The sequence below is a fragment of the Cynocephalus volans genome, chromosome 3 (assembly GCF_027409185.1).
Source record: "Cynocephalus volans isolate mCynVol1 chromosome 3, mCynVol1.pri, whole genome shotgun sequence".
NCBI lineage: Eukaryota > Metazoa > Chordata > Mammalia > Dermoptera > Cynocephalidae > Cynocephalus > Cynocephalus volans.
The window spans coordinates 172,439,382-172,465,754 of NC_084462.1; the positions used below are offsets into that span (position 1 = coordinate 172,439,382).

A 26,373-nucleotide genomic window follows, 5' to 3' on the forward strand; every position below is an offset into this window, starting at 1 on the left:
TTTCTGCAAATATTTTATTTATGTTAGCCTCCCCAATAGATTGTGAGCCCCATGAGGGCAGGAATTATGTTATTTTGCCCCCAGTTAAAATCTAAGTATCTAGCACAGGGTGAACTTAAAAGTATTTATGGTCTAAAATGAGGAATGAATGAATGAATAAAATCATGAATAGAAAAAGAACACCTAGTGCTCTCTGGTGCTACAACTAGAACCTAGCAATAGCCCTCCAATGGTGTGCACTCTGGTGTTTCAGAAATGAGATGGACATGTATGGGAGACAAAAAGAAAGTGAGGTTTGGGCTCACTTAAGGACCTTACCTTTCTGCTTGATTCGAAAAAGTAGTGCTGGATGCCAATCTAGGAAACAAAAGAAACAGTCACACAAATATCTTAAGTTTTCATGATGAAATGCACTAATGTTATGGTAGGACCTGTTGCAGCTCAGGTTTGGATGGGGATACATGAATAACTGTTGACAATTACCCCGACCAGGGAGAGAGGGCCCACCCAGTGGTTAGCCTCCAGTGTTAAACTTAACCCAGTCCCTGAAACCTACTTTTTGTGTCAAGTCAGATAGTTCCACAGAGAGGCATGCAATTAAAGTTGATTTTCTATCACTCAGCCAATTTACAAAATGACCTCTGCAGCCCGATTAGACAGATAGCAGAACAGCATTTGACCCAGTCCATCTCCATGTTAACGCAATTCATTTCTTTGCATGCAATCTCTGAAACCTAACTACAAACAAACCAGAAATGGTAACAGCCTCTATAAGATGCTAAAATAGATAACAGAGGTATTTGTCAGCTAATTGTTGGGTTGAAATGAAGAGAAGGGAACCCTGTTATATTGAGAAAAGAAATGTATTGGTTAAGTAATCAATGCAAACATGTAATTTTTGAAAAGCATTATTATATGGTTTCGTATGCATGGAAATAGTCTACATGTTATGTAGAAACAGAGTGTAGTAAATCGATAGGTGTAGAAGAACATGTCTTGACCAATAACATACTGGAGAAACAGATAAGGAAAATGCTGCACATTTATTTACTTTATTAAGACCACAAGAGCGAGCTGAGCCAAGAGCCCATTTGGACAGGAACAGAGGGTCCAGCAACCACTAACACCAGACGCCGTTTCCAGCTGCTCTGTTTACAGGCCCTCTCCTGCTCATGGCACAACAACGAATAGATAAATGTCAGCCAATAAACTAAACAGTAATTAAGACTGCGGTAAATGTGATGTAAATGTGACCAAGAAAAAGGGATAGGTAAAGTTTAAAAGGGATCCAAGTAGAGAATAAAATATGAAATCATATGGAAAATCTTGGATGATAAATAAAAAGGTTATGCTGAGTTTACATACTCTTAGAAGACCCTGGGAATGGTTCCTGTGGTCCTAACTGGCATAAATAAACTACGTGTTTGTGAATCCACATTACCTCATCTGTTCTTCCTGGTGGAGTGAGGCATGCAAAGAAACCCTGAAATAGGTGACTGCTGAATCTGTTTTCTTGGTTGCTTTGGTGATTAGGCTTAGGTTGCTAAGAATTGTGGCAGCTTGCATTAAATGCTCTCCCTGACGCTTGCTAGTCTAGCCAAAAGAGGTAGAGATTTAAATATATGTATATGTAAAAATAAAGAAATGTATCTGCTACTGTTTTTCCTTTGCTTTTCATCAGTGCTCTTGTGTTTACATCCTAACAGTTGGCAATACTTGAACATGGAATGTTCTCGCTTATGTCAAAACAAACAAAAAATAAAAACAAAAACAAACCCCTCTATACAGTTATGATAACTTAGGTCAGTTGTTTCCAAGAGATGGTAACAGACCAGAACAAAAATTCTATCTGTTCTAAAACTAAAAAGTCCTGACGGTAGGAATTGTGACCTCGCATTAATAAAACCCTTCAACTCCGTTAAGTGTGGCTGATACAACATTTATTCTACAATTACTATGATTAGGTCAAACCTAAGGGCTTAAATGAGATAATTAATCTTTTCTTATCTCTCTATATTCCCATATTCATGGCTTACTTAGCACATTGGCCATTTCAAAGTTTAAAGCTGGAATGGTTCGAGTCATCTTTATATCATCTCTTTCTATATGACTCCTAAGAATACCACCAAAAAAAAAACTGGGGAAGGGGGGTAAGAGGGTCATATACTTTTGGGGTTGAGGATTTTTTAATATTTTCCTGTTTGTCTTTAACTTGAAATCAGCGTTTCTTCATTTACAAAAAAGTTTAAATTTTAGCTCCATTAAGGTTCATTCTCTTTCCCTCCCTCAAATGCCAGAAATTTGCAGAATCCAGTTCTTGTCGTACCTCCTCTTTATAGACCTTCTGTAAGAAATATTTTCCATCCTAACTTCGGTAGCACTTACCACTCATTACAGCACTTAAGCATGCCCTATCTTGTAAGGCTACTCAATGATTTCACAAATAATCATCCTCTCCGACAACTAAGCCACAAATTATTTGAGGGCAGGAGCTAAGTCTCAATGCCTGCAGCCTGAAGCACCTAGCACTGTGCTAGCTCAGTTTGGAAACAGAATAAATTCACGCAGAATTAATTCAGTCCTCTCCTATAAGTTGTGAATGCTAGGGCTACAGTTTGCTATTGATTTTGAACTTCATTCATATCCATGAAATGCATCATTTATCTTCTAATGTCCTATCTACTAAAATGAAATTTTCTTAACATGAACACTCTCAAGGCAATTAAGGTTAATCTTCCCCAAAATGTGTGCATCCTTCTTTATCTGAGTAACGAATGTGAAACTGCTATATTTCCATGCATCCCCTCATATAACAATGCCTCAGGTTTGCCTTGGACAACAAAATGCCTAGAGAATTCATCTCAAAACAGCTAAAGAGAAATAATAATAACAGCAATGGTTAATACTGAATAGTGCTTGCTTGCTATGAATTACTGACAGTTCTGAGCACTGTTACATACATTTATAACAACAGAGAACAACAAGCAGTAGGGTTTTCTTGGTGCAGTTTCCTCTAGCTTCACTCAGACATTGTGACTCATGAGCCTACATGGCTGGGGAATTCAATATAAAATCAGTCCATTTGGGTTTTTAAAGACTTCTGAAGTGATCCCGCAGATACCAAGCACTACAAGGTGACTGAATGTTTCACTTTTGAATTGGTAGTCTTTACTTCAAGATAGAGGTTGAATAAGGGACTTTCCAACCAAACAAAACAGAAGCTGACATTCACCTTCCTACAGACTGCATGATATCCAGCAACAGCGGGGCTGCCAAGTCTGGGCTTAAGTGAATGAATGTGGAGAGGACCACAATGGCCAGCCCAAGAGTTTCTTCATCATATTCTTCAAGAATGGCCCCACAGTCATGGCATCTGCAAAGAAAACAAAGGAATACTTTCTATGAAAGCCAACTACGGTTTCAAAATATAACATACTACACACGCAGCCGTTTCTGTAAAGTCTTGCAAAAGTCCCCAAGAGCACTTTTTGTGTCTGTGGTGATGGTATCACTGGAAGTCCCAAAAGGACTTTCTGTGTCTGTGGTGATACCATCACTGCAGAGATAGAAAGCACACATGGCGGAGATCATGAAGGTTCCTTGGATTACTGAAAACATTCTTTCAACTCACAAGCATCTGGCCTACACATGGGTTATTGCTCCCTTTTAGAATGAGTGCCAATTGTACTATCAGTTTGAAGCTTCTGAGTGAGGGATTTTATGCATGTGACAATATTACTAGGGATAATAAGTAACTGTATTTCTTTTATTTGTCTAAATTAAAAATGAAAAATGCCTTGGCATTCATGGAAGCATTCAAAAAATGTCCTATTTGTGGGTAAACAGGTAGTCAAGTCAACAGAACAATCTAGAAAGCCTGGGGAGAGTCTCTTCTCTACGACTCACTTAGATCAGTTCTGTGAACTCACCAGGCCTACTGAGTGTAATATGTAAAAACACAAAATGGCACCTGCTCGTAAGTAACTTACAACTTATTGCTCTTTGTAGTGTCCTAATGCAGGTTCCATTTAATTCAACTCAACCAAAGCCAGCTTTATTAAGCGAGCAGCTTTATAAAGCAAAGGGGAGGTCTACCAGGAACGGCAAGGGAACCAGAGCTACAATTGCTGTTGTGACCTTTCCATCTGAAACCTTCCTAAATATGAGCCAATAAAAAAATAAATAAATAAGAAAAGTTCTTACAAATTGACTTCTTAAAATTAGGATTCACATTTATAACTAAAAGAGGAGAAATGGAGTCCACCAGAAAGAGGCAACCAGAAGGGCAACTAGGAAAGATTGGGACTTGGTGGGGGACACAAAATGGAGAAATTATGCCAAAGGAAGAGCCAAGAAGAGCCCTCCACAGGCAACTCAGGGCTCCCACATGGACATTCCACGGCAGCTGCACAAGACAGGAAGCTTCACTTCTGCAGTAACGACAATCAGCTCATTACTGAATGAGTAGTGGATGGCCAGCTACATGGACACTCACACCAGCCCCTTCACTTCACCCTCCTCTCCTTTCATCAGAAGACATTGGGTCTACCCAGTCTGTCAACTGAATCACCTTTTCCAGGAATCCTTCCTGGTCCAGGGGGATCTCTTCAAACTTAAAATCCTATAAGTTATCTTCTTTATCATACTCACTGAACAAGCATTTATGTACCAGGCAATATCCTGGAAGCTTAGAGTATAAAATGCAGAAGAAATGGTCCTAGTCCCTGAGGAACTCCCAATCTATTACAGAACATGTCCATATAACCATATAATTAAAACAAATGTAGTAAGTGCTAAAATAGGGAAATGCATCAAATGCTATAGAAACTCAGAACATGGTATGACTAATTCTGCCTAATGGAATCAGGGAAACTGCCTTAAGCTGGTCTTGAAGCATGAATAGATCACCAGGCAGAGGAGGTACAAGGAAAAGGGCACCTACGAAATCACAGAGGAAAGAACCCATCAGACACGCTCTGGACAAAGTAAGGGTGCTGGGGAAAGAGTTCCTGGTGAGGAGTGGTAAGGCCATACCTTCGCAGTCTAAAGGCCTTACACAGTAAGCTAAGGCATTTGGACTTTATCCTAGAAGAAATCTGGGGATAGTGAAGGCTGACAGGCTGAGAGGTGCCATCAGCAATCTGAGATTCAGAGAACATGTCCTGCTGCTGGGATGGAATACCAATCTAGTCTCCTCCTCATTCCCATCCTAAAAGTTTGAGGCTTCTGGTTGAGAGATTTTATTGGTGCAAAGTTATTGCTAGGGATAATGAATAAGTGATATTATTTGCATTCATCCAAATTTAAAAAAGGAAAATGCCTAAGCATATATGGAAGCTGCTCGACAACGAGGCACCCGTAATATCACAAATGCAGACAAACACAGCTGCAGCCACTGGAAGAGCAAACTGTGACTTAAACGCAGAGCACGCTTCCTCTGATACTTTCTCACAACCATGTGACCAAATTCTAGTTCTGTAAACCGGGCGAAGAAAATGACTGTGTGAGCTTACTTGTCCGCCATCACCGTTGGCTGCTCGTCAGTGAATTCTTCAGGTGCAGGCACAAACATACTGACTATGCTGGGTGCTGACAGCAGGCTGGATTTAGTGGCACCTGGGGAAGCAGCAGAGAGACAACCGGTGAATAAAGATCTGCTTCCGGGGGCCAGGAAAGGTCCCACTCTACTCTTATAAACCCTCCCAAGATCATATTCACAGGAATGCGACTCGGTCATCCCCAATGCATTGTGAAAAACCTTCAATCGTAAAAATGAAGTCAAGATAGATTGTGATTTGTTTCTGTTTGTATGATTTTAAGAGCTGACTTCTATCTCTCCCTTTGCTTCTTTGAAAAAAATCAGAAAGAGTTTAGGTGTGCCAATGGAGGACTAGGACAAAGATGAAAAACAAAACGGGAAATCTATTCAATGGCACACTTAAATGAGTACAACCCTTGTTTGCCAGGCGTGAATGGAAGCTGCCCATTTGATAGTGTATTTCTAAAATCACAAATGCATATCAACATTAAAGTGTTGCTAACCTAAGCAAGGATGAACATTTGATCTAAGAAATATCAGTGCAGTTTTCTACTTTGGAAATTCATATCATAAGCCCCAAAGCTTTTTTCAAACTGATTTATGAATGAAATACCACGTTTTGAAGGAACCATCCAGTGATTCATTCCACTCCAGCCAATCTATACCACAGTGTTTAAAACTTAGGATTTTGATGCCTTCAAGAAAACCTGAGGCAGGAGTCTTAGCAATGTGCCCAGTGATGAGTAAATCTGGAGAGTCAGGAGGCTATTCTCTATTAAGAAAGCCACTAATGTTGGACACATTCTCTGGGAACTGTAGAAAAGAAGAATCCCAAAGTGACAAACCAGAATAATGCCATGTCCTACTAAAATAATAACTAAGACTCTGAGTTCTTCAAACAGAAAAGGCAGAAAAACCCAATGGTCATTAACCAATCTGTTTCTCTTCAAGGTATGGCAACTTGGTGCTAAAAAAAGGAACAAAAACAAAAATAAAACTGTATGATCATTCCTTAAATAGAAGGATAATGATTCAGAATTTATTTCTAAAGGAATCAAAACAGAATTTTTAGAGACCTGGCCAAGTGGGCAGTGTGTTTCAATCTGAGGGGAAGAAAATGCTATTGAAGCCTTTGAAAAGTCAAGATGCTTCCATACCACAGACTTCCTTGCCTGTTCGAGTTTACAAAATATACTTACGAGAAGTGACACCTGCAAACCCAAATGGCAGAAGAAAGTATCTGAAAATAGCTTTCATGTCACTTCCCGAGCTCCCAAATGGGAATCCAAATTTTATACTATATTTATCAGCTATCTCTGAGATAACATTCTTTCCTAAGTATACCTAAATGTATCATTAACAAAGATCTCCAATTATTTCATAAAGATGTTGCTTTGAGTGGAAGCAACATTATTACAAGCGTAAGTATAAATTGATTAATAGTAGAAAAGCCAAGAACTGGACCAAGACAAAAGACACAATTAATTATTAAACAGTATGGTAAACAGCATGAAGTTGCTTCAAGAACCCAAAACACAGAAAGTTTAAATCCAATACTCCACATATCTTGAACGTTTACAGATCATGTCAACCAGATGCCAAAATGCCTGTGTTAAAAGTGGAAAAATTCAGCCCATAAGATATATGGTGACAGGTATACAGCCATACTAGAAACATAAGAAATTGATAAAAATAAAAATTTGTCAGTCAAAGCTTTCAGAAGATTATTGCCAATTGCTATTATATAGTAATCACAACTAAAGTCCAAAAAAGGCAGAAGCTCAAAGTCATTTTTGAAATAATCATTACCTAATCAAAATGCCAGAGAAGAGGTATTTTTGAAAATAGCATTGTGAATTTGTTTTTCCATATAACAACACAGACTGTATGCTGCAATATTTCTGGCAGTCGTCTGTAACAGCAGGCTAAGTTATTGGGCTTTGGCCCCTGTAGGGCAACATTAGCTGAATCAATGGATTTCTGAAAAATGCCACTGAAGTGAGAGCAGAAAGTAATGTACAAGGAGAAGGTGGGACGTGCAAAACTGAAGCCACAGACCTCAGCTACCTATTGTTATAGGTGAGTCAGCACTACGTCTGCAGTGTTAAAGACAGTCCCTGTTATCCCCCAGGTGCTGCCAACACTTCTGATGCCTCCACTTCTGGTTCCCCTCTGAAAACCCAGAGTGTGCTCTACACAGAACTAGGAGCAGAAGCAGGGTTCTCAGAAATGTGAGTAAGGCAGAGACCATCTTCAAAGCCCAACTTCAAAGCTGGAGATTTTGACAAAAGCCCCTTTGGGAATCTTGGAGACAGGGAAACTCTACAGGTGTTTGTCACAAGGCAAGCATGCACACATCAGTCCCCCAGCCACATCAGCGAACTCTTCCATAAACTGTGAGAGACTTACTTCCCATCTCTCTTCCCATTACCTTGCTCCATTTTTGCTGCAACCGAGTCACTAGATCATGAGCAAGTACCAGTGATTTTTTCGACCACCCTGACTTCTACTCATAAAAGCTTTTCCTAGCCCCGTAGATGAAAAGAGTCTCACCTCATCTGATACAGGGGCTAAAACTGCTACTTGCTGCCAAAGAAATGTTAGCAAAGGCTGGAGATAAATATCTCTTCATTCCTTAGGAAAATCAGAAAAGAGATATAGTCTAGAAAAAATAGTTCTGCTTGATTTAAGGGATTAGTTATCAGACGTGATTCATAATTCTTTTCTGGTTTTTTGTTTTTTACCCACGACAGGTTAACCTGATTTCTGAATTTAAGAAAAGAACAAAAATAATGGTTAACTACTTTTGTAGTTAAAACTCATGGGATGAATTTATGAAAATAAATATTCTGATGATCTTAGCACAGATTTAGACTCACCTTGCTCCCGTGAGCAGGCATAAACTCAAGTATATACTTTCAATATACACTTTAGGTAGCTGAAAAGAAGCTGTTTACCTTTGATCTCAATATTCTAGAAGAAATACAGATAAGCATAAGCTGGACCATGCTCAGAACAGTAGACACAGGATGATATAGAAAACTGATATGTATTAGGAGAAATACTGAAGGACCCAGGGATGTCTGGTCTAGAAAAGACTGAGGGTGGCTATTTTTGAAAGTTCAAAAAATGATGGGAGAAAGACTTGTTTTGTGTGGCCCCAAGGGTTAGGAAATCACTACAAGGAAGAACTCTCTGTCAGTCATTCAAAAATGAGAGTCATGAATTCCCAGTCCCTGGAGGAGTTTGAGCAAAGGTCGGACCCACTTCGTGGAGCTGCTGAAGAAAAGGTTACACCACCTGCTGAACATATAATCTCTTTCAGTTCTTACAGTCTAAGATTCTGTGACTTGACTAACCTCTCGTTCTCAATGGCTGTCCCTCCAGGTCAGGATTTAGGCACATTGGCACATTACATTGGCGTTTCCCGGGCTGTATCTGTTCTGTGGATAGAGAGAGTATTTCGGTCTTCAGTGTGGTCAGTTTAGCATGATTCACAATACAAAAAATTTAACCGGTAATCTCTTGGAGCCATTTTTTTTCTCAGTGTTACTGTTGATTATTAGCATTTACAGGACACATCTTAGATTTTAGGGTAGGGTTGTTTGGGGTTTCACTACAAACCTGCCATTCAATTGTATAAAATGCAACCAAAAGTAGGAGAGCATCTAAAACCACCCAAAAGAAGTCCAGACTCCCCCCCCTCCGAAAAAGCTCAAACCCCTTATCTCCTGGTATGAAATGAAAGGCCAATGTCACAGCCATGGAAGAAATGCTTTATTCACATCAATAAATACATAAGTGATAATTTTGGTCTGTGGCCAGAAAGGTCATAAGACAGCATATGGAAGTGGTAGAAGGAAATGATAGGCCTTTGGAGAATGGGGGAGAGGAGCGAGGGGTGGGGCAGACATGGAGGAGTGGTGCTTCAGGAACATTTGTTCACATGACACTTGAGGCAAAGAAGCAGGTCATCCAGGTGTGCACGGTGGAGAAGAGGAAGGTGCCCTGTGCACGAGCCAGTGCGTGCTGAGGTGAGCCTGTCATGACCCATGTCGTAGGCTGCCTTTCCCAGTGTGTCCACATGACCTGATTTGTTCTTGTGGAGACTAGCAAGTCACTGAATCAACATGTGTGGTTTAAAGCAACATGCCACCTAGCATTGTACTACACGTTCATAGACTCTCTGGGCTTGGGTCTGGGACGTACTTTTTAAGGCACTGATAGAAATGAGGACATTGAGATGAAGCTCTGGTAGGACTTGGTGACCAGAGAACCAACTTGGAGGATGGAAAACAAGCCCAGAAAACTCAGGTGAAAGAAATTCAGACATCATGTAAATGGGAAGTATTGAGAAACCAGAGTGACATGAACAAGGTCGAAGTTTGGTTGAAAAGTAAAAAGTTCATTTAAATGGGTTATTGGGCATCATGTAGAATTTTTTAGATAAAAATTTGGATTGGAAATTGAGGTCAGTTTGCCTTTTTATAACTCTACTGAGAATCAAACTAAGCTGTAAGTTCAGTCAGAATCTAGGATGGTTGGCTTGGGCTCAGCTACTTGACCTGGAATAAAGTAGCATGGGAAAATAATCTTCAGAGTCCTCAGGTCAACCTAACCAAAGCTGGGCATTTAATTATCAGAGACCCAACCAGTCAAAGTCCCCATTGTCAGTTCCTTACATAACTTCATCTCAGTAAAGAGAGAAACACAGTCCTCATCGGTGCAGGCTGAAAGACTTCACCCAAACCAAATAAATCCTTGAGGTTAGCTATCCAGCGTTTTCCTCCTTCTGTCCCTTGCCTGTTGGCTTTTGGCTATTCACTGCTCCCTACCACATATCACTAAAAAGTAGAGAAAACACTACTCCTTTAAAATGTCAGGAACCCTTATAAAGTCCAGGAGAGTTGAAACTATCTGTTAAAATGTGGGATTGGGTATGGTGTGTGGGATTTAGTAATCTAGACTAACTTTTTTTTTTTTTTTTAAGAATAATGAGGGCAAATAAGATGACATGTATATAAATATTATTGTTTTGAAGAGAATAACAGTATCTCAAGATTTTGGTTTTGAGAATATTGTAATTCCTACTCATTCAACTGTAGCCAGAAAGTAGTATCCAAGATACTAAATGAATCCAATCTGACTGTTGGCCCCTAGAGCGCATCACAATAATAAACCTTTATGTTTTCATAGTGCATGTGTGTCTCAAAGTGCTTCCACGTTTATAATCTTGTAACTCAAATGACCCATTTAATTAAAAAAGAACAAAAGAAAAATAAAGAAAAGGCAGGCACTTAGAAGAAGATCGCAGCAGTACCACTGGCTTGAGAAAATGCAGAGTAAGCATGTTCAAAAGAGACATGTCACGGCAGTCCATTCTTACTTTAAAACTGAGGTTAGATGCAGTTCCATCTTATGAACACGAGGGTGTGCAGCTGAACCTGGTGACCCTGCTGACTAAAACACAGAATTCGTATTCCCAAACCTACTGGCACATCATGGCATCACTAAGCTGACATTTGTTATCACTATTATTATTACTATTAATATTCCCTTATTTGGGGGATACTTTATAGTTTGTAAAATGGAAGATATTGATAATCTGGTGTGTTTCTTTAAAATCTGTTTCATGAAATTATAGTTCCATCCCCTCCTCCCCAGATCAATACTCTAATATCTGGAATCTGGGTCTTAGAGAGAAAAAGAGTTGGACCAGCCTAGATGGAAGAACGTGGCATTCTAGGACACTCGGAACACTTAGATAGATTTAATTATTAGGGATTCTTGTAAAAAATTCTTTGAACCAAAGAACATGAGAGAAACTCTATTCCTCAGCAAGGGAGCAGAGTGGACACAGAGAAAGTGGCATAAGCTAATCTGAGAGGTAAAACAAGAAGAAAAAGCGTGACCCACCAGTGTCCCAGTTGCTGATGTTATGGGGGGCGCTAGACTGATGTTCCAGCTGTCGCTTCATTAACTGGCTCATTGTGAGAACTCCCAGGGATCCCCTTTTCATCTGCCTATACTGAGCTATATGGAGGAAATGAGGAGATGATTACTGGGAGGAATAAATTTCCACAGCACACAAAGGCTTTACACATCCATATAGAATCTTCATTGAATCTTTATTAGCTATTCATAATTTTTGGTAAATTGTATGCTCTGGTCCAAAGACATTCCGCTGCTCTGGGTGCCTTTCTTCACTCAGTACAGACAACAGTACCGATTAGCACTGATCTGTAACCTGTCAATATTTACCCCAGTTACAACACAATGAAATATGATGATTTTCATTTACTTTTCTATTTATACACTCTGCCATGTTACAAAAAACATTTAAGACAGATAATACTACTTGGAATTTATAGCTTAACTGTCTTTAATGGAGCTCGTGCATCCATAGTTTCAGTCTTCATCATATCCCCATGAGGTCCGTGTGTGTCTGTGTGTGTGTGTATATGCATGTATAGTTTGGGATGTACACATATCAACTCCAATTTTTGGAGAGAAAAACTGAAGCAAATGAAATGATGTTACTTAGAACCAACCAGCAACTAAGGTGGTCCTAAAACCAAAACATATCAGCTCCAAAGTCAATGCTGTTTTCCATCTCTGTATGAGCCTCTGCCTACTGTTTGAAAAATGTGAATTAAATAACATTCCACAATCATATTCTAGTACACGTCTTTGTTTTAGAAAACAATGGTAATATTTTTATCCTGCAAATAGGCATTGACAAATATGCCACCAGTGAAATGTCAAGTTCTGTAGAAGCATTTTCAAACCAGAACACAAGCAAATGCACTTACGCCAGTAGACTGCTAGTTAGAAAGCAGCCTGCCTCCTCTGCTCCTGCCCCACCAATCTCTACCAACCAGCCCAGTGCGAGAGACAGAGCATCACCAACGTGGCTTTTCTACATGACCCCAAACACCTGGATATTTGACAACTTGTGGTTATTCACTCTCTGATAAGGACAATTTAAGAAACTGAAGCTATGAACTATGTGCCCTAGAGGGGGTGGTAGAAAAGGGATGACCGCATGGCCCCCAGAGAGCCCTAAATGTTATACACTGGTTTCGCAATCGCGGTACCAAGGCAGTAACTTGGCGTGATGTGAAATCAGTCATAACATTATTTCTTAATGTAATTAGCACGCTGTTTGATTAATGGTGGTCATGCCATGGTTAGCTACAAAATAATTAGCTGATAAACTGATCAAAAGAGAACAGTGTGATGGGAATTCTTGTGTCTTAGAGTCCATATTAACTGAACTCACAGAAATGATTACTCAACCTAACATTAATAACCTCTGTGATTTTTCTTGTTGATTGGTAAAATTTACAATTTTATGACTCACTTGAAAAATGCAGCTTCAAGTAAAATTCAAAAGCAGAAATCTTCTAAAGGATTAAACAAATTTAAAAATTAGCAGCATCTAGCAGACCCAATCAAAGAAGGATTTAAAACCTCTAATGACTGAATAATTTCTCCAATTCTCAGTTGTTTTTAAAGACAGCAGAACCCCCTGAGAGCAAAAACCCTTAATGTTTAGCTCAGTGTGTAAGGAACCTGGCATTAGCTTCCAAGAGCACGCCACTGGGAGCTGTGGATGCATGCTGTTAGTGGAGAGAAGAGAGGTGGAAATCTAATGATGCACTAAACTAAACCCAGAAAAGTTTAGATTCAAACATGACTTTGGAATCATGATACATTTATTTTGTGATACATTTAACTGAAGCACTGAAGTCACACTGACTTAATCATCCTATCTCAAATTATACCCCACTTGAAATTTTGAAATTCCAACTAGAATTCACTATCTTTTTTTAAAAAAAATAACTCATGCAAATTAGTAAGAGAAAATACGCTTTCATGATTTTAGTATGTGAACTTAAAATGGGCATTTTATCATGTTATCAAACAGATTTTTTGTGATAAAAAGAACAATTAGATTCAGAACCAGCCATTCTTCTTTGCTACCAAAAGGCCAAATATTGTCACTTGTAAACTATTTCTTAGGTTTTCTGTGATCTCTATTACAATTAAATTTGAATTATTCTAAGGCTGTATGGTATACTAAAAAAGAACATGGGTTTGAATGTCTACCAGAGCTAGCCTCAACTTCTGTCTCTATCACTTAGTAGCTGTATGACTTTAAGCAAGTTGGTTAGCTTCTCTGGACCTCAGTTTCCTAATCTGAAAAATGGGATCAACAATATTTGCCATGCAATAAAGATGTAAGGAATGGACCAGGTAGCAATGTCTGTGAACCATGTAGCACAGTGCCTGGCACATGATCGGTGTCAATAATAGGTAGCTACAATTACTACTATGACTGTAAACTCCTTAAGAACAAGGGGTGTCTTATTTATTCACTTTGATCTCTAGTGACAACCACAGTGCCTTGAACCCAGTGGACACTTAATAAATAGCTGCTGACTGAATGAACACAGGAATGAATGAACGATAAACATGATGATGTTCCATACTACCAGTCCAGCATTTAAGTTAAGATCCTTATCTGGTTTTTCAGGATCATCCTCATTTAAAAAGATGATCAAATAAAAATTAACTAGCTTTTCAGGCAGTGTCCACACGGAACACAAAATTTATCAGCACAAATGACAGAGGTTTGCAAAATTTGCACCTTTGTTTGTATGTCTGATTCCAGTTAAGAATTTCCCATGCTAAAGTCTCTTAAGTCCACTGAGTCAGGCAGACACGTTCATGCTCACAGAAGCTCAATGGAACTCAAGCTTCTCATAGACAAAATCTAGTCTCCAACGACAGAAGGTGGTTTCAAAATACTTGCCTCCCATAGATCATGTAAAACGTCATGCCATTTTTATTTTCCAGTCCAAAATGGCTAGATACAGTTATGATTTGGGGATCTGGATAGATGATACATTTTATGACAACCTAGATAAAATTTTGTCAGTGATGGAGGTGATTCAAATTAAATAAAGGTGTTCCATGTAAAATTCTGCCATAGACAATGTTTTTCATGTGCCCCAAACCAGTTCCATGTTTTATGTTTAGGCTAGTAATGTACAATTTTTATTTTACTGAATGATGAAAATTCAGTGATTATTTTTTAACAAATTAGGATTCTTGGCCAATCAATAGTCATACACTTGATTCATCAAACACTTGAGGTATGGACAAAAGTGGGCTCAAGGTCTCTGAGAGCACACAACACAGTGTCACCAAGAAAGCTAGCACAACATTAAAAAAGAAAAAAACAATACGAAGATTGCAAAAATTGAACATAATGCAGAAGACAGTGTTCCAAAATCAGTGTACAGGTGAAATGATCGTCAGAGGGACTCTTACTTGATATCGAGGAATGGCTACTTGTTTCTGGCACACCGGCTTCTAACGTAGGGGCAGAGGAGGATTCTCGTGGCATTTCCAGAGTTGAAAGTCCTTTAGCAGAGGGATCTACAAACAGAAATATTATTTAAAACTCTGGACACATTAAGAGCAAGTTCAAGAAACTTTTCCATATCTTTTCCCCTCTTGCCTACTACACCCATTCAAATCTTTATGTATTTTCTGGCCCTAATAATTACTTTAAAGAAATTACACATACACTCGTTTCAAAGTTCCATGGAGAGCCGATTCTACATTACATTTTGCATCTAATGGATGTGCCTCTTAGAGACTGTCGACAACACGACGACAGAACTAAAGCTCAGCGTGCTCGCAGTGCATACCCTTGAACACGTCACTTCGCCTTTCTGTACTGAATTTCCTTTCATCTAATACCTAAAAATGCCTACTTGTCCATTTCACCTATCTCCACCTTTGTCTAGCAATTTCCTACTCCTCATTTACAGCTCAACTTATATAGAAAATTCCACCTCCAAGGAGGTTTCTAGGATCCCTCTCGCCCTAAAAAGGCAAACAAAAACACGGGGTCAGGTGACCGTCTTAAGTAATTACAGAGAGCACCTAGTCCTTAACCTTTTTCAAACTTATCACATTATTATGTAATTGTCTGTTTACTTGTCTGTAAACTACACTAAACCAGAAGTAATTTAAGAACAGGGACTGTATCTAACTTGGAATAAATACTCGCTATTAATTCAGGTTTTATATTTTAGCAAGAAACAGACTGTATCATTTTCTCCTCCTATTTGACATATGTTGTATCTAAGGTGAAATACTTTCTGCCTATAATGTTGTCCTAATAACCTATCGATAATGGGAAACAAGCATCCCACATTATACTAGGTGACTACAGATTATCCTTACAACTTTCCAAAAAGTTTAATGGTTTATCATAGCAAACCTCATGAAATTCTTTACCAATCTTCTTCCATCGTATCAGCACTATACAGTGGCCGACTTGGCATGACCGCTGTGGCTTCCCTGACTACACCGTACTGTAATGCAGGGACGCCCTCCCTGAACGGCTTCAAGCACGTAAGCTTAAGAAGGTGTCCGTCTCACCCTTTTTGTAGTATCAATTATTTTTTCTTGCCACAGAGCAATCCGCCATACATTCATGTATATATACAATTTAAGTGTGCAGATGCTCTTCTATTATTGGATGATCATTAAACATACTAAACTGTCAGAAATAAAAGTAGAATAGATCTCAGGTGAGGGGCCTGGGAGAAAAGGTTTTAAACATTGATTTTGAAACACCTATTTTTGATTTTCAGAGGTCTTTCTGGGTAGATATGGTTGCCAGATAAATAACTTCTTGATAACAAAAAGAGTATAACTGTTGTAAAATTTCCCGAACCATCTTAATAAAGCATTAAATAACTATTAATTTTAAATTATTTTAATCACGAAGCTATTAAAGATAAGGTATTATTTTTCTCTCAGGTGCTCTCCCCAAACCTCTACTGAAAAACAGGCATAATTACCTCTTTTACCCTCATCTGCCTCCATTCTACGTGTACTGCAACTATGGCAAACTAATCTCATCACTAACATAGAATGAGAAAGCTTAGGCTAATTTTCAAAAATTCATTGAAATATTAATAAGACTTTTAGAGTTTTGGTATGGTTATTAAAATCCTTGGTATATTTTTAGTTTTAAAGAAATGTCATTACTGTAAGATAATTTTTAAAAATTATTAGTGAACCAAGATTCTTTAAGCCAGGCAATTTTTTTCTCAGTCCTTAATCGTTTTATGAAACCTTTTATTTGTGGGCAGTTTAAGACAAATATATGAACAGAGCTGTCCGCTTGGCTTAAAATACTTGTATTCAATTTTTTTATAGTGATGTGCAGAAAATGTCCTACTATCCTTTCATTCATTCATCAAATATTTTCCAGCACTCTACTCATCAGTTGGGATACAGTCAGCAAACAAACCAGACAAAAATCCTTGCCTTTGGGAGCTTTCATTTTGGGGGGGGGAGAGACAGATGATTAATATGCATAAAAGTAAATAAATTATTGTATGTTAGAAGATCAATTCTTTGTAGGAGAGAAACAGAGAAGACAAAGAGATACCAAGATGTCAGGTAGCGGTAGGGGGTAGATGTAGTCCAGGGCAAGCCTCATTTGGAACCTGAAGTTTGATCAAAGAATTAAAAGAAGTAAGGGGTGACCTAGACAGATATCTGACAGTACAGACTGAGAGAGTGTTCACAAAATGACAAGGGGCCACTGTGGCTGAGTAGAAGTGTGGAGAGAGCGGTGCAAAGGAAATCGAGAGCTAATGAGAACAGGGACCACATAGGACTTTCTAGGCATTTAAGGAGCTTGAGTTTCTCCTATGAAAGAAATGAGGAGCCCGTAGAAGGTTTTAAGCAGAGGAATAGTGTAAGCCCATGTTTTAATGATCATTGTGGCTGCTGTGTTAAGAAGACATGAAGGTGACAAGGGTAGAAGGTGGGAGACCAGTCAGGAGGCTATAGCTGTTAACCCAGGGGAGAGATGTTGGTGGCTCAGACAAGGGTGCAAAGACTGGAAGTAATAAGAAGGCACCACATCCTGGATATGTTCTGAAGGTAGAGTAAGGTTGCCAGATAAAATAGAGGACATTCAGTTAAATTTTAATTTCAGATAAACAACAGACCATTTTTAGCATATGTCCCATGCGATATTTGAAAGATGTGGTCCCAGTTTTTCACTTCTCCCTGAATCCATGCCTTTTGCTATGAGACTTTAAAGCTCCTCCCACTAAGAGGCAGAGTATATTTCTCCTCTTGACTATGGTTCAGCCATGTAGTTTGCTTTGGCTAAAAGAATATTTGCAGGCATAATATGACCAAAGGCTTGAAACGTGCTTGTGCAATTGGGCTTGCTCTCTTGTGGCTCTGCCATTGCCATGAGAATAATGCCAGGCTTCACGTCCAGAAGAGGTTGGCAGGCATGAGAAGCAGAGCCTAGTCACCCAGCCAAGCCCAGCCTAGATTAGCTGATCCCCAGATGACCAATAGGTTCTTGAACTCAATAAATGCTTATTGCCGTATGCTGCTGAGACTTTGTTACATAGCATTATTCCAGCAATAGGAGAGTTGTCTCAAGATACAGACAATATGTAAAGCCATAAGACTAAGTGAGATCACCAACAGAGTGAAGATCAAGGACAGAGATCCCAGGACACTCTCTCATTAGGAAGATAAGGAGGAACCAACAGAAGAAACTGAGAAGGAGTGACCACTTGAATAAGAAGAAAACCAAGGGAGTGTGGTATCCTGGAAGCCAAGTAAAGTGGGAGTGACCAACTGTGTCAGATACTGCAGATATGTCAGAAGAAAAGACGTAAGGTCTGACCTTTGAATTTAGCAGTAAAGGTCACTAGTGACCTTGATAAATGCAGTTTTGGTGGAGTTGTTGGGTGAAAGCTTAATAGAAATGATTTTTAGAAAGAATAGAATAGGAGAAGATTGGAGAGAGTGATAGTATCGATAACTCTTCTGAAAAGTTTTGCTACAAGGAGAGGAACAAAATAAAATAATTGTTGCAAGAATTGGAATACAGAGATTTTTTTTAAAGAGAGAAAAATAAGATTATATTTGTTTTTTTGTTTTTGTTTTTGTTTTTGTTTTGACCGGTAAGGAGATCGCTACTCTTGGCTCAGTGTCGTCCGCACCACGCTCAGCCAGTGAGCGCACCGGCCATCCCTGTATAGGATCTGAACCCACGGCCTCGGCGCTCCCAGCACTGCACTCTCCTGAGTGAGCCACGGGGCCGGCCCAATAAGATTATATTTGTGTGCTCAAAGTTGCTGAAAGTTTGGGGGTGAGGGAGAAATTGCTATGAAATAGTCACTTGGGAGGAGGGAAACGTGAATGGACCAGGAAAATACGGTGCACTTGCCAGGTAGCTTTAAGGACCCAATTGAGATTCATGCCATGAATTTTAAATGAGACCAGTCAACAGTATGTGTTTTTATCCAGTCACACTCACCTGCTAGTAGACGAAAAATGGGATTTAACAAGGGTGGTGTTTAGCTAAGCAAGTATGAAAAAACAAAGGCCAGAGAGGGAGGCCAGGCAGGAGGGACTATCCTGGTAGACTTGCATTTAAGTTGAGTAAGGAGAGAAGACATGAAGTAGGGGAGGGACAGTGGAAGATAGTAGGATCCATACAGTGTTGTCCAGAGAAAGAGGAAATAGTCATCAGAAAATAGAAGGCATGGTTATTGGTAATAACAAGGTCTGTGACATGACCATGAGAATGAGTAGCTGAGCTAACATAGAGGATAAAAACAAAAAATCACTGGAGGAGATGAATTCAAGGAAATGAGAAGCCAGCGTGTCACAAGAGTCATCTACACTAATATTGAAATCAATAAGAATTAAGACAGGAATAATTTAGGAAAGACCAAGAAGAGTCAGGAGTCATATTTGTCAACAAATGAGAGTCAGGGGTTAGTAATGATGCAACAATGAGAGACGTGGGTGGGATGGGCTGATATGTGGCCCAGAGCTGGGGGGGTTAAAGACAAGGAGGGAATGCCCAGGAAGGGGCAGCAATGAGCAGGGAAGATGCCTTCCCCTGGCCCAAGCCCTGTGACCACGGGCTGTGGGGAAATCAATGTCCTCAGGGAGCGCTGGGCTCCCAGCAGACCGAGAAGACAAAGGGAACAGTCAGAGGAGAGAGCGAGTATATAGGAGATTTTGCTCATGAAGGACCATGAATCTCTGAGGACTCAGGGAGAGGGTTTTAGGAATCAGAGTCAAGGGGGAGAAAGGTTCAGAACAGGAGTGCAGGGCCTCAGGGAAAGCTGAGTGAAGAAGATGAAAAGCAGCCCAGCTCTGGAGCCTGTTGCAGGTACAACATAAACAGAGAGAAAGTGCTCGGTGAGATTAGTCTTGGACTCAAGGCAATTAGCAGTGGCGAGTCTGTGAGTTTGGGAGGATCAGGAGAGGTAGGTGTCTGGGGCTCCCTCGCTCCTGCTGATAGGGGCAAGAAAGTCTAGGGAAGCCCAAGTTGTACTCTGAGCACACGAGCCTCCTTCCAGTGCCCAGCAAGGAAGGGTAGAAGATCTGTATGTCTGTGGGAGATGGATGCTATAGAGACATAAAATTATTATGATACTGTAATAAATAGTATAAAAATTTTAAAGACATTATCACAGTTGTCTGATTATGGTAACAAATGTCTGAATACAAAATCAATTTCCTCCCTGTTAACCTGAAGAACAATCTGACATAATGATGAATAAAGAAGGCAACACACATGCACACACAAACATATGTCCTATAACCTATATTTCACGTATACCCACCCTGTCAACCTTACATAGTTTCTTACATACCTACCCTATAGATCTCTATAGTTTCTAGGCCAATTCTGTTCTCCATCCATCTGCAGCAATTTTTCTGGCTCCAAACAATAAAAAGGTCTCTCAGTTTCCCTAGAAACCTTCTTAACTTCTCAAGCTTTCTTGATATTAAGAGAATCTTTTTATTTCCCCCTGCATGGCTAGAGCCTGACCTTCTCCAAATGTTCATTCAACAGATTTTTACAGAGCATCCTTGAAGTACTCAGCACTGTCCTGTGAGCTAAAGAACAGATAGAAACTTCTGGAAATGCTCAAATAAAAAAATCCAAGCACGTTCTCTTAGTTGCTTTTGTGTGGAGTCATGGGAGAAGCAGGACTGGAATCAGAATCGTCCTAGCACTGCTTCTGGCTGGCCGTGTGGCCTGAGGCAGGTTGTATCACCTCCTTTAAGCCTCAGTATCCTCTTGTATAAAATGAGGGGCTAGGCTGGAGGTCTCCAAGATCTTTGCCAGTTCCCAATGATCTATAGTCTATGAATCTCCTAAAATAATCATCCCTGGTTAATCCTATTTTATCCGAAGAATCACATTAATTTTTTTTCTTTTTTTAGATCTGGACTAAGAAATTAAGAAGCATTTCAAATCAGTATTGAGGTAATACTACAGAAGACTGTGTGTTAGGATGAGGTGGACTATTGACTTGCCACTTTTTCCAGGTTTTTTTTTTAGAAACAGTGCCTCCAAGGAAACATGAGAAATAGTGCCCGAGGCAGGGAATCCATATGCTGTGACAATTTCACCACTGAGTGGTGTTCATGGATTAGGGTCTAGGTTGTAACCGGAATTTTTTGCTTCCTGATGATTGGCTAGTATACAAAATCAGCTGCATACCCTAAAAGATCCCAGTCAGTTCTTAATCATTGCAAGCACTCTTTGCTTTATTTTAGCCCTTCACCTGTGTTCCTCCTTTGGACTATGTCATAGCTCACTAAAGTAGAGGGGGTGTGGGCAGGAAGAAAGCCAAAAGAATTCAAATTAATGACTTTTGCTGCTTGAGGAAGACTAAAATGATATTTGGAATACCCTGATATGAATTAGCCATGACCTCTTATTGCCAAGGATGGTCAAGAACGGACTGCAGAATTGAGAAACAACAAATACAGAAACATTTATGGAGCCAGTAGAACCACATCTGAATCCATCACAGTCCAGTAAGCAAGGAGGACCCAGAGTGATCACGGAGCATTATAATGCCACACCCTGACATTATAAGATTCTGAGTCTGATGCGTATTCAGTGCCCATAACCTACCAGGTAAGATGCACAAACGTGAAGTCAAGGCTGGGAGAGAGAAGAGAGACGGGCTTACCTGGGTCTTTCTGTTCTCCCAATTTGTCTAGAATGTTGAAGGAAATGTCGAGGTATTCTCTCTGGATAGCACTGACAGCAATCTTTCTCTGTTTCCTCTGCCTGGGAATAATCTGAATCTTGAATTCTGATTCCTCAGCTCCATCCTCTTCTGCCTTCCTTTCAGCATGCTGTTCCATATCAGATTCAGCACTGGTATCAGGCTTCTCACTTTCTGTGGGATTCTCAGCATCTTCAGGAACTTTGAGGAGGACAGTTTTAGCTCCTGAACTTGGCGTCAGCCCACCAGACTTCTCTTCATCAGTGCCAGGGTCAAGGTTATCGTCCAGTGACATCTCGGGGAGAGCGAATGACTTCTGGAGGAGGTCTCGTTTCTGCTTAAGTGTTAGTGGGCTGCCATAGGAAACCTCTTGCTTTGACAGTTCTTCAGAGTCTGCAGGGTCTTCCAGGGCTATGAGAGCAGAGTCCTTGTGACCTGCTGACTGGTTATTTCCTGAGTCCTTAGGGGAAAAGTCTTTGGAACAGTCCTCCACACTTACTTGCACAAGGGGAGTTGTGCTTAGGCTGAGGACAGAGGGATGGCTGGGGCTGGACGGAGAGGAGGCAGCAGTTTTCACAGACGTCCCACCATTCCCTTGGTTCATCATCTCCTCCTCTTCGTCACTCTCCACGATTCTGAGAGGCGGAAGAGGCTCAAATACAAGGGAGTCACTGTCAGACGTTGAGAGTAGAGAGTGCTTTTCAGGCCCAGATGTTGAATCTGAGGACAAATCTATCAGATCTAAATCCTCTTTAGGAGCAGGCTTTGCTGGAGAGTCAACGTTCACCTCAAACGTCTCCATGCAGTTTAACCTAACTTCTGGTATTACAGGCCTTCGAGTTTCTTGAAAACCTTCCACAGCTGGGTTCTCGGGGATTTCAATATTGTCAGGCCTTGTAGCAGAATTCTGTCTAGAACGTCCGTGGTCATTTTGTCTCTGTGTGATATAAGCAGCTTGGGCAGGAGGCTTATCTATGTCACACCGATCTATGCAAGACTTTCTACGATGTTCATCTAGCGTAAACAAGAGGGAGTCTGCATTCCCTATATCAAGAGATTTTTGTTTAAAAGAGCGCAGCTTTTTTTTCTGAATGCTTTCTTCTCTCACACAGTGTAGAAGGCTGTCTTGTAATGCACCCGTTTCTCTATATTCAGCCAGTTCTATTTCACCTGATTAAAACAGAAAAAGCTAGTACTATTTTACTTAGAGGTTTTACCATTTTTTTTTCCCCTCATACAATTGCATAAATCATAATCACAATCCCAGCTCCACCAGAAGGGAAAATGGACTTTCTGGCCAAGTTTTTGTAGGATTCATTCTAATTTCAAAAACCAGGAAACTTTGAAATGAAAGAAACCAAAATAGCAATTTACGATCTGATTTCCAAAATCAGGCTTCAGGATAGTTCCTCAGCTCTATTCATTTGTGCACAAGACAGGGGTTCATATTTTGGCTGAGGCAGATCTAGGAAACCGTATCCAAATTGTGTGGAAGAGAAGCAAACATTTTGCAACAAATCAAATCAAGCAATGGCCCTCAAAGACGATCATGACATTAATGATGTATTTGTCAATTCACGTATATATATAAATGGGTATATATATATATACTGTTTGTGCATACATATAGATAAAAATCAACGGTATTAAAATGTGTAATAACATAATAAAATTAAGATTTCACCCCAAACAAACAGTAGAGTACAACATTTCTGCATAAAATTACTAAGAGAAAAAATTCATACTTCTCTGAACATTCATCTCAACCGGCTGATATTTCACCATTTTGCTGCCGCCTATCCTTTTCAATCTTGCAAAAAAAGTTTGAGACTCTTTATTGCAGGGTCCAGTAGGTGTATCATGAATATCAGATTCATCAAAAACACTATCTTCTTCTAATTGGGGAGAGAAAGTCAAAATTACACTTAAGAGGTTATTCTCTCTTAGGCTGTGTCTACACAAGCATTTCAATGAAAGCATTACGGAAGAAAGTCTGGGGTGGTTCCTGCACCAGCCCAAGTCTAGCCATGGGTTGATATTTCATCCAGGCATCAAATTATCCATATGTTGAACAAAGCAATCTGTTACAAAATTGCCCATCATTTTCCATGTGACAATTGGCAGCATTTTTAAGAGAGGCATCTTGATACTCCAATACAGCTTTCTAGGGGAAACTTTTCCAGTGCACTTAACACCAGATGACACATAGATGTCAGCTACTTTTTCTAGGAGTCTGTGACACTGCTTGAACTTGCCTGCTTTGGGTGGATTTTCAAGCTAATTTGGCAAAAGAAAATTAAACAAAATGAGTGGATTATGCCCTTTCTAAAAAATATATGCCTCCCTGAGATTTAGGAACTGGCATAGACACAGCCTAACACTACATGCACTTTATATTTTGTGAATGCAAAATACTGTACTCTACATTTGGTAATGAAACACACAACACACAGAAAAAGCTTAGAAAAGCCACTTATCATCCCCAAAGCTCCACAAATGATTATGGACTAAAAGAGTAAACAAAGGAAAAAGAAAACAGAAAATAACATTTCCTCCTATTAAAGCAAGACTCTTCTCTGAGGAGTTTACCACATGTAACGTTCATGGACCTCATGAATCCCAGAAAGAATCTCTGACTCATATGATCCTAAGGCTCCATAAACAAATCAGTCACTTAGAACACCTGTTGAGCTTGTTTCTATGCCCTTTCTTCTATCCTCATTTAGCCATTTTAAAATCAAAGATAAACCCAAGACACATTAATGAAGAAAGAATTGCTGTGTTGCAACCCACATAGTTCATTTAACAAATTTTCTTCTTTCATCCTTCTGAGAGGCCAAAGCCACATACAAAGCGGCAAGAGAAAATGCTATTAAAATGCATTCAATACCACAATAAATGGAATTAGCCCACTGCTCAAGTTGAAGTCACTGAAATCAGAATATTTTGCCTATATTCATGTCTACCTCCATGACAAAATGAAGCTCGGGTGTAATTATCATTATTCAAGATTCTTAAGTATTAGAGGAGTATAAACATTACTTTTAAGGACTGATCCTGTCCTAATGCTCGAGATTCTACAAATAAATGAAACTTGAAGCAGTAAACTTCATAAGAAATAACCATATTAATATTTTTAATCAGATAAAAAATAAACGTGAACAATCAAAATGAATACAAAACCCCCAGTGCACTTCCACAATCGAATTCCCATGTTTCCGGGGAAATGCAACACAGTGATCTGTTTTATTTCTTTTTTTCCTTTTTAAAAAAAAATTTCCCTTTGAAAAATACAGTTTTTCAAGCAAATAGCTATGTAACTTCCATTACATAACTTTGAAATAATTCTGAAAATGTACTGAATAATAGAGACAGAAAGACCGCAAGATGGTGCCTCCCATCCAGAAAGTTAATCTGGGATTGACCCAAACACTAAATCCACACTGAGAACATCCATAGTTGAACCTAATCTACCCAATATCCCAGAGACTAAGACCTAAGCTGGTAGGCAAGATGTTCTTCAGGAAGGATCTGGATTGTACCAGAACTAAAAGAACCTAGTGCTCGGAGTTTCGTCTGTAGCCAACCTACATTCTTGAAAATTTCAGCAATAATAAAACAGTGGAACACTGGCTACAATCCACCCTACTGAGATATTTCTAGAGCAGTCCTACCAAATCAGACTGTACTAACAGCACAAAGGGTCATTGGATGTTTGGCTTTCTCTCAGCATTGGATTAGATGATGTCACCTTTTTACAGGTGTAGTCACCTGTACATGCACTACAGATACACACCTTGGTTCTTCATCTCTCATCTTAAAACATCAGGCTATAATTTTACTCTATCTCAGTTTCATTCTACTGTCTCTTTTGAGGAAGAGCTATCAATAGAAAAAGTGCAAATAATTTAAACCTATGCAGCAAAAATGTTTCATTTCCATTGCCTTGAATCACCTTGCATTAAATAATGAGGCTAGGAAAAAGCATTTCAGTAGATTTAGATTCCCTTAGAATTCTGGGAGCACAAAGTTCAGGGACAAAATAGACACCTAAAAATGATGACTTCACTGAGTGCCGACCAAGATTTACTTCACAGCCCAGAAGCAAGACATTCCCAACACGTAAGAAAAAGGCTTACAAAGGCCCCTTAATCAAGCAGCAGAAGATATTTTACAAAACATTATCTCATACGAGATGGGTTTTAGAATCATATCAATTATTTCTCTTGAATGCTCAGTTAAAAGGTTAAGCAGCAACATTCATGGAAAAGTTGGAAAATTAAGGAAGCAGTAAGTGATTTTTTTTTTTTTTTGACTCCAAAATGATACCTGCTGGGGCTCCTCTAACTCTTAAGAAAAACACTGTCCAGAAATGTACGTATTTAAGCTAAGTTTGGGATAGAATTCTGAGATAGAAAGTACCTTTTTCTTTTTCGCTGTATCTGCTTATGTTACTGTTGTCACTGTACAAAGGTCCTGCCGTGGCATGGGGCTTGCAGCTATGATACTGTGCATTGAGTGTATTGACTGTTATGTGAATCAGGTGCAGCAGGATCTTGCTGATATCACAGTCTCGGTATGGATACTGCTCAATAAAATGGAGGGAGGAAAATATAAATGGTTATTGTTAAGGGTAAGTTTTTCCACTTGATCTTGCCATTTTTCTCATTATCCCTCGGGGACAAAAATATACAGAAAGGTAAAAACATAGATTCTGAT

The 26,373-nt window shown here is 39.5% G+C and overlaps 1 protein-coding gene across 3 annotated transcripts in view; it reads right to left on the reverse strand.

Moving 5' to 3' along the window:
• UNC79 (unc-79 homolog, NALCN channel complex subunit) overlaps positions 1-26,373 on the reverse strand; it is a 187,150-nt gene that overhangs the window by 54,548 nt on the left and 106,229 nt on the right. For 2 of the 3 annotated variants that reach the window (XM_063091208.1, XM_063091206.1), the window contains 9 exons: positions 26,077-26,239; positions 23,400-23,549; positions 21,616-22,824; positions 14,879-14,986; positions 11,456-11,572; positions 8,899-8,982; positions 5,514-5,616; positions 3,233-3,373; positions 319-357 (listed from right to left, as the gene is read on the reverse strand). In XM_063091208.1, coding sequence (XP_062947278.1) covers positions 319-357; positions 3,233-3,373; positions 5,514-5,616; positions 8,899-8,982; positions 11,456-11,572; positions 14,879-14,986; positions 21,616-22,824; positions 23,400-23,549; positions 26,077-26,239 — 2,114 coding nt within the window. The remainder of the gene's footprint in view (positions 1-318; positions 358-3,232; positions 3,374-5,513; positions 5,617-8,898; positions 8,983-11,455; positions 11,573-14,878; positions 14,987-21,615; positions 22,825-23,399; positions 23,550-26,076; positions 26,240-26,373) is intronic. The other variant, XM_063091207.1, reaches the window with a different exon arrangement.